The 8,692-nt window shown below is 54.7% G+C and overlaps 1 protein-coding gene across 1 annotated transcript in view; it reads left to right on the top strand.

Annotated features, from left to right (window-relative positions):
* Positions 1 to 8,692, top strand: part of PCBP3 (poly(rC) binding protein 3) — a 45,105-nt gene that overhangs the window by 34,773 nt on the left and 1,640 nt on the right. Inside the window, exons 11-13 of the mRNA XM_009996892.1 lie at positions 422 to 481; positions 3,822 to 3,874; positions 8,449 to 8,618. Of these exons, the coding sequence (XP_009995194.1) occupies positions 422 to 481; positions 3,822 to 3,874; positions 8,449 to 8,618 (283 nt within the window). The remainder of the gene's footprint in view (positions 1 to 421; positions 482 to 3,821; positions 3,875 to 8,448; positions 8,619 to 8,692) is intronic.

Raw genomic sequence — 8,692 nt, 5'->3', positions numbered from 1 at the left:
TGGCATCCCCTGCCGTGCGCTGATCCGGACCCCAGCGGGACATCCCCGCTATCCCTGGGGGAACGGCTGGGGATGCTGCCCTGGCATCTGCAGGGAGTGGTGCTGAGCTGGGCAAGGCAGCACCCTGGCTCTGGGGAGAGCAAGGGGAAGGAGCCACGTTGACAGGACAGCCAGACGTGACATGGCTCAGTGGCCTTGTCCCCAGGGCTGGTGTTTTCATGGTGACCTGGCAAGCAGATAGTGCGCAGGGAATGGAGATAACATAAAAGTACCTTTGTTTACTAGGTGGTGGTCAAAGTGCCAGTTGGAATTGCCTTTTTTTGACAGTATGTTCATCATATTTTGAGCTTCCTAGATGAAGTGACATTGCTTATCTCCTCGAAGGCAAAAGCCTTAAACCTGTTTCTTCTTTGCTCTTCAGGAGAAAAGCTGCCCTTACATTCCTCCGAAGAAGCTCAAAATCTGATGGGCCAATCATCAGGTAAAACACAAAGCTAGAGGGAAATAAGCAGGCTTCTGCTGAAATATATTCCTTAAATAGGTCTGTGCCATTGTCGTGCTCTGAGTTAAATGGTGGTATTTGTGGAGAAGGCATCAGGGTTCCTTGGTGGGCAGGGAGAGGCTGGGCAGCACCGTGCCCGCCCTTCTCCTTTGTACAGCGTGTCAGAAGCGCCCGGCGTTGATTGCCTAGTTTTTGGATGTTTGCACGTAACTGCATCTGTGTAAGAGTCATTACCCTTGTTCTTTCGTTTACTTTTGCATAAACTTTGCTCAGAAACAGCAGAAGAATGCCCGTGGGAGCAGGGGTGACAGGCCATTTCAGCTGTCTCTGAGCCATTCGGGACGTGCCGCGTTTTTAGCTCCCGAGGAGCCGAAGCCCGGCCCGAAATACTGGGGAAGTGTTGATGTCACATGTCCTGCACATTCATCCATACGTGCCAGACGTGCTTGTCTTTTATAAATTAGCAGTGCTCAGAGGGAATTGCCCTTGAGACCCGGGTGATGTGGGGCTGCCCTGCCCTGCCCATGCCTTGCAGCCGGGAGGCATCGCGTGCGTGTCTTGAGAGGAGTCTGGGGACGTGGGTATGAAAGCAAACCTGGCCCAAGTAAACAGACACCACGAGACTATTGCCAGCATAGTTGTCATGATCCCAATCTGCTCAGCCTTGTTTCCTGCATGCCCTGCTCTGCCCTTTGCAGCCACCCAAGGCACTGATCCTGCCCTGACCCCCCCACACAGCACAGCCCTGGGGGGACTGCATGTGCCTTTCAGAGAGGGAGGATCTGCTCTGCTAAAATAAACATCCTCCAGGTAACAGAGGAGGACGTGGCCATTCCTCAGCCTGGGGTGATGCAGGGATGGTGCAGTCCTATGGCACGCAGCACCTGTGGCACCTCAACCTAGCTACGAGGCTGAGGAGCCTAGCTTGCATTTCCAAAGACCCCTGGGTGCCTTGGCACTGCTCTGAGCCCGTCCCCAGTTGCTCTGCTCCCTTCAGAAGATATTTTCTGCCACGCTCAGGCTGCTGCCAGGCTCGTAACCCGCAGAGGAGGGGCAGGGACATCTGCACCTTGAGGGACATGTCTTTGGGTTAGGTGCACTTTGCCCTGGCCTGTGAGGAGGCTCAGAGTGAAAGATGGTCCAGGCCTGGTGAAATGTCTCTCAGCAACGTGCTGCAAGGGCAGCAGGCAGCAGTGCCTGCTGTGTAGAACCTGGGCAGGGGCTGCTCCATGTGGCCTTTGGCGTTAGTGTGCCCTGCAGGGGTCTAGGAGGGCATATAGCCACTGAGTGGAGGATTTGTATCCCCATCCCCTTCATTTCCTCCCCTCTGTGCACTCCCAAGTGAAAAAAATATGGTGAAGAGGCCTCCTGCAAGTTGATGCCCACGTGTTGTACCCAGGCATCCCTAAGGGAGGGGCAGCATTTGGGAAAGCTCAGGGATGATGCAGGAGCGCTTCGAGGATACCTGGACACTCTCCTTTCTAGGGGTGATGCTGGAGTGGGTTTGCACATGAAGCTTCATTTCAGTGTTTTAGACCTTGGGCTTTGGCAGTGCTGGTACCCAGACAGACATCAGTTCAGACCTGCTGGGTTTTAAGACCTGTTGCTGGCAAAACTGGACAGGAGCTCCTCTTGTGCAGCGCAGGGGACCTCAGTGGAGGTGCAGACCAGCAGAGCTGGCCCCTGCTGGCAGCAGCTGCTCAGCACAGTTAAGGCAGCATCATACTGCTGTGTGGTGTGAGGAACTGGGAGCAGCTGCTGCCTTGGGTCACAGCAGCCCAGCACTTCCCATCTCCTCCTGCTTCTTTACTCTCCACCTCTTTATTCCCCTCTTCCCTTGAATACAGACCTTGCAGTCTCTCACTCTCTTCTCCACTCTTAAAAACCTTCATCAGTACTTCATAGCATATCAATAAGGGGGTTTTTTTGCAGTTGCTGCAAATTCCTGTTAGCCACCAGACAGCTTCTCTTGCAGATTGGACAAAGGATATCCCTGCTTCAGCAGTGAGGTGATTTCACGTAGAAACCTGTGGGAGAGGCAGGCTTTGTCCTGGCCTAGGAGTGTTAGGGCATGCTGTCCTCTTCCTCTGCAGCTGCATGCACAGGGTCACCTGCTGGCTCCAGCCTTGCCCACCAAGGAGGAAAGTGCCCTCCCTGGCCTAGGGGAGGCTGGGAGGAAGCACACTGCTGCCTTTGCTTCTTGCCATCTAATTTTGTAGGGAAGCAGGCTCTAAATCACAAAATCACAGGCTGGTTTGGGTTGGAAGGGACCTTAAAGGTCATCAAGTTCCAACCCTCCTGCATGGGCAGGGACACCTCCTACTAGACCATTTTGCTCTTAAGTCCCATCCAACCTGGCCTTCAACACTGCCAGGGATGGGGCAGCCACAGCTTCTCTGGGCAACCTGGGCCAGCATTTCAGCACCCTCACAGCAAAGAATTTCTTCCTAATATCTCCCCTCTTTCAGCTTAAAACTGGTCCCACTGATCCCACTATCCCATCACTCCATGTCCTTGTCCCAGGCCCCTCCCCAGCTTTCCTGGAGCCCCTTCAGGCACTGGAAGGTGCTCCAGGGTCTCCCTGGAGCCTCCTCTTCTCCAGGCTGAGCAACCCCACTCTCTCAGCCTGTCTTCATAGGATAAGTTCTTTACGTTGCAGGAAGGAATGTGGACAACATCTCTGTACTGTTTGCCTTGCTTTCCTTTGGGAGCAAGGGGGACCACCAGCCCTGGGTCCAGCTAGTGTGCATGTCCTAGCAGTCTGGCTTACCTTGGGTGTGCAGGTCCATGGGGCTTCAACTCATAACATACTTTGCAGGCTGCCCTGTGCTGCTGGTTCCCTCTGGGAAACCGGTTTTGGGGCACTGAGCTGTGGTACCTGTGTGCCCAGAGAGGGCTGGGGCTGCGTGGGCAGTGCTCCCGTGGGCAGACTCTCTGCCTCCAGAGAGGCAGCTGCTGGCTGCCTGGAGGAGGCCATCAAGGGAAGGTTCTTTTCCCACCTCTTCTCAGCGATGCTGCACCACAATGTGCCCTCCTCTGAAGCCATTTCAAGGGGGAGGATGGAGGGTGGAAAGTGAGGCACTCCTGGGGTAGTGCAGGCCAGGCCAGCTAGAGGAATGCAAGGGGAAGGTGGCACCCAGCACCAGCAGGGTCAGGTAGCATCTCTCTTCCCCCTCCTTGTACCAGAGTGTGTGATCCCCTTCCCCTCCCAGCCCCGGAGCAGGATGGAGCCTTTGCAGTGCTGATGTTGCAGGAAAGCAGTGGAGCTCCACCGTGCTGCCTCAGCAAGTGATAACCATTTTCCCTTGCATATGCCCAGGTTTGGATGCCAGTCCCCCGGCCAGTACTCATGAACTCTCCATTCCCAATGATGTAAGTAAATCCAAGTGCTTCCTCAGCATGTGTGTGTGTGTGTACACACATATATATCTATGTATGTGTGTGTGTGTGTGTGAGACCATATATATATACATAAATATATATATATATATGTAAGCTGCAGGCTTATGACTTTGTTGAGTATGTTTAGAGATGCCCCCTCACCAGGTCCACCCATGGCACATGCAGTCTTGCTGGGGACCAGCCTGCAGCATAAAGCACCCACTGGACTTTACCCCCTTGCTAGCTTTCCTAGACACAATCCTTCCCAATGCTCCTTTTCCCTTTCCAAGTGAACTCAGTGCTCATGAAACGTGCCCATTGACAGCACTGGGGAGGAGAGAGAGCTCCTGAGCCAGGCCTGATTAAACCATAATTGCTTAATCCAGCACTGGCTCAATTTGTAGCTACTGGGGGGTTGGAGAGGTAAGTAAATAGTGTCTCCAAGGCCACAAAGTGTCTCACAGGCTTTTGAAGGGTGGTGCGTCTCATCTTCGTACTGGTGGCAGTCAGCTGGTGGGTCTCAGAGGTGGAGGCTTTGTGGTAAAGTGGATGTTGGACTGGGATGTTTGCTGGGAGGAGGCTGGAGTCATAGTAGGCACTGAGTGGTGCGAGGAGGGTGCTGGGGGATGCTCAGGTGGGAGGAGGTTGGGGTGCAGAGCCCAACGCAGCTGGCACCGGGATCCAAGGTCTCACTTGCTTCTGGACTGGCCCACCAGTTTCCCATGGGTTGATAATGAGTGGCTGCTCAAATCAGGATCAGGAAAAGCAGTGGGATGACTTCCAGTCTCTTGTCTTCATCTCCCAACATCTACAAGCACCTTCAGCCCATCCTCATCAGGATGGAGTCTCTGGACTGGTTCTGGCAGCCGTTGCTTCTTTTTTCCTGCTGTTCACCCCTGCAGTGCAAGGGAAGGGCAGTGAGCCTGGCTGCAGCTGCTGGGCACCTCTGCTGGGCACCTCTGCTCCTCTGGGACACTTGCCAGACCTCTTTCCACTCAAAGGAGGGAAGCAGTGAAACAGCTTCTCAGCATCTGGAGGCCGAAACCCTTGGAGATGCTCCACCCTGAGGCGGAGGAGTCTGGGGGAGGTGGCAGGGGAGCTCATCCCAGCTCTGCTTCTGTCCTCCCTCCAGGAGGCTGCAGGGAGCTCTGCAAGTGCTCCTGAGGTTGCAACAGCCATTTCTGTCAAGCGAGGGGGACCATGGCCCTGGCAGCAGGGAGGGTATCTTCAGGAATATCAAGGGACCCTTTGGAAAGGGGCATTTCCTCCCCTTGGACATGCTGAGGGATCTGCTGTGGGACCTGGGAGCACTAAGAACTGGAGAGCCTGGCTCTCCTCTGACCTGCACAGCATTAGATGTCATCACCTGCATCTTTTTGCCTGCTGAGAAATGCCTCCTCAGCTCTGCTTCCTGTTGCTTTGAAGGCTCTTAATTCCCACTGCCACCTTCCCAGGAAGCAAAGGACAGGTTTGGATTTCTTGAATCAAAGAGTCTGCAGTCATGTTTCAGTGGGGTTGATCAGCTTGTGGTTGCGCTGCAGAGAAAGGAGAGTTGAAGGGAAGCTGGTGATTGAATCCATCTTGTCACTCTTCTGAATGTCAGGAGAAACTTGAATGTGGTGCAGAGAGGCTTGGATGTTGTGGAACATCTCTCCAAATAGGTTTGACTCCTCAGGTCTGCTTAGCAGGTTCCCAGATGCCAAGGGTATCCATTTGCTGAAGCTCCTCTGAGTTATTTCTGTGCCCTGAAGACCAGGATGGGCAGCTCTTGGGCCAAACATGACATTGCAGCCCCTGATAGCTGATACCCTTCCAGTGCTGCACTGGGATATATATTCAGGTCCGTATGGGATCAACCACTAAAGTAGCCCCATGATCTGACGACAGGGCCAGTGAACATTTGGAATAGCAGTTGTCTCTGCTTCTACAGACAGCAACAGAAGTCCAAGATGAATGCCCCATATGTAAAATTCCCAGTTACAACCCTGGAAAGGAGCTCAAATGCTGATGGCCAAGCAGGGCATATGGGAACACCTTGTGCCAGTGTTGGAAAAGTTGGACAACTTGATCCACGTTGCCAGCTTGTGGAAGTACTGGAGGGAACCACAGTTGGATTCACACAACTGAGTCAGAGCAAAGATGAAGACCACAGAGGGAACTCAAGCCCTTGAGGACCATTGAGGAAATACAAGCCTCCCAACTGGCTCAGATTTTTGACAAAAGGGTGCGAGTCACATAGTGAGATAGAATTCTCCTCCTGGCACCAGGGGCACGTGGTGCCCTCCTGCCAAGCCTGCAGACCCGTGAGACCTCGCGTTGCGCCGAAAGAGCCCGAGGGGCTGCCAGGGGCAGCGGGCACTGGCTGCAGGGAGGATGGCCCAGCAGGGTAGAAGAAGGGTGGGATGGAGTGAGCAATGTGAAGCCATCAGTGGCGTGTGGCTGCACCAGCTGATGCGAGGGGGGGCAGGTGTGGAGCACAGCCCGAAACGTCACTTGTTCCCGTCCTCAGACCCTTGAAAAACACGGACCCATTGTGAGACCGTGAGAGCTGTTGTTCCTGACGTGAACCTAGTGTTAGTGCCTCTCCCTTCCTGAAGCCTGCTTCTTTTTTCCTGCTGTTCACCCCTGCAGTGCAAGGGAAGGGCAGTGAGCCTGGCTGCAGCTGCTGGGCACCTCTGCTGGGCACCTCTGCTCCTCTGGGACACTTGCCAGACCTCTTTCCACTCAAAGGAGGGAAGCAGTGAAACAGCTTCTCAGCATCTGGAGGCCGAAACCCTTGGAGATGCTCCACCCTGAGGCGGAGGAGTCTGGGGGAGGTGGCAGGGGAGCTCATCCCAGCTCTGCTTCTGTCCTCCCTCCAGGAGGCTGCAGGGAGCTCTGCAAGTGCTCCTGAGGTTGCAACAGCCATTTCTGTCAAGAGAGGGGGACCGTGGCCCTGGCAGCAGGGAGGGTGCCTTCAGGAATATCAAGGGACCCTTTGGAAAGGGGCATTTCCTCCCCTTGGACATGCTGAGGGATCTGCTGTGGGACCTGGGAGCACTAAGAACTGGAGAGCCTGGCTCTCCTCTGACCTGCACAGCATTAGATGTCATCACCTGCATCTTTTTGCCTGCTGAGAAATGCCTCCTCAGCTCTGCTTCCTGTTGCTTTGAAGGCTCTTAATTCCCACTGCCACCTTCCCAGGAAGCAAAGGACAGGTTTGGATTTCTTGAATCAAAGAGTCTGCAGTCATGTTTCAGTGGGGTTGATCAGCTTGTGGTTGCGCTGCAGAGAAAGGAGAGTTGAAGGGAAGCTGGTGATTGAATCCATCTTGTCACTCTTCTGAATGTCAGGAGAAACTTGAATGTGGTGCAGAGAGGCTTGGATGTTGTGGAACATCTCTCCAAATAGGTTTGACTCCTCAGGTCTGCTTAGCAGGTTCCCAGATGCCAAGGGTATCCATTTGCTGAAGCTCCTCTGAGTTATTTCTGTGCCCTGAAGACCAGGATGGGCAGCTCTTGGGCCAAACATGACATTGCAGCCCCAGATAGCTGATACCCTTCCAGTGCTGCACTGGGATATATATTCAGGTCCGTATGGGATCAACCACTAAAGTAGCCCCATGATCTGACGACAGGGCCAGGGAACATTTGGAATAGCAGTTGTCTCTGCTTCTACAGACAGCAACAGAAGTCCAAGATGAATGCCCCATATGTAAAATTCCCAGTTACAACCCTGGAAAGGAGCTCAAATGCTGATGGCCAAGCAGGGCATATGGGAACACCTTGTGCCAGTGTTGGAAAAGTTGGACAACTTGATCCACGTTGCCAGCTTGTGGAAGTACTGGAGGGAACCACGGTTGGATTCACACAACTGAGTCAGAGCAAAGATGAAGACCACAGAGGGAACTCAAGCCCTTGAGGACCATTGAGGAAATACAAGCCTCCCAACTGGCTCAGATTTTTGACAAAAGGGGGCGAGTCACATAGTGAGATAGAATTCTCCTCCTGGCACCAGGGGCACGTGGTGCCCTCCTGCCAAGCCTGCAGACCCGCGAGCCCTCGCGTTGCGCCGAAAGAGCCCGAGGGGCTGCCAGGGGCAGCGGGCACTGGCTGCAGGGAGGATGGCCCAGCAGGGTAGAAGAAGGGTGGGATGGAGTGAGCAATGTGAAGCCATCAGTGGCGTGTGGCTGCACCAGCTGATGCGAGGGGGGGCAGGTGTGGAGCACAGCCCGAAACGTCACTTGTTCCCGTCCTCAGACCCTTGAAAAACACGGACCCATTGTGAGACCGTGAGAGCTGTTGTTCCTGACGTGAGCCTAGTGTTAGTGCCTCTCCCTTCCTGAAGCCCTCCGGGATGTTGTGTGCACATAACCGACACTGACCCCCCTCCCGAGGACGTGGGGCGAGGACGTGTCCTGGGAGGACCGTGCTCGCGGGCAGGTGGGGTTCACCCTGGGCTGTCCCTCTCCTGTTTTCATGAGCATTCAGGTCACTGGTGCCCCAGGGCAGAGGGAGGAAGGCTTCCGGCCGTGCTCGCGGGGGAGCGCCGCTTCTCAAGACGTTCCCTCCGTGCTTTTTTTCTAGCTAATAGGCTGCATAATCGGACGCCAGGGGACCAAAATCAATGAAATTCGGCAGATGTCGGGAGCGCAGATCAAAATCGCCAACGCCACGGAAGGGTCGTCGGAGCGTCAAATCACCATCACAGGGACCCCTGCAAACATCAGCCTTGCCCAGTACCTCATCAACGCCAGGTGAGACATCCCCCCCGAGCCGAGCTCCGCCGCCCCCCCGTCCTGCCCAGCGCTGGGGGCTGCGCTCGCTCCCG

This window comes from Chaetura pelagica, unplaced genomic scaffold (assembly GCF_000747805.2).
Source record: "Chaetura pelagica isolate M959 unplaced genomic scaffold, ChaPel_1.0 scaffold300, whole genome shotgun sequence".
NCBI lineage: Eukaryota > Metazoa > Chordata > Aves > Apodiformes > Apodidae > Chaetura > Chaetura pelagica.
This window is presented reverse-complemented; position numbering and strand designations above follow the sequence as displayed.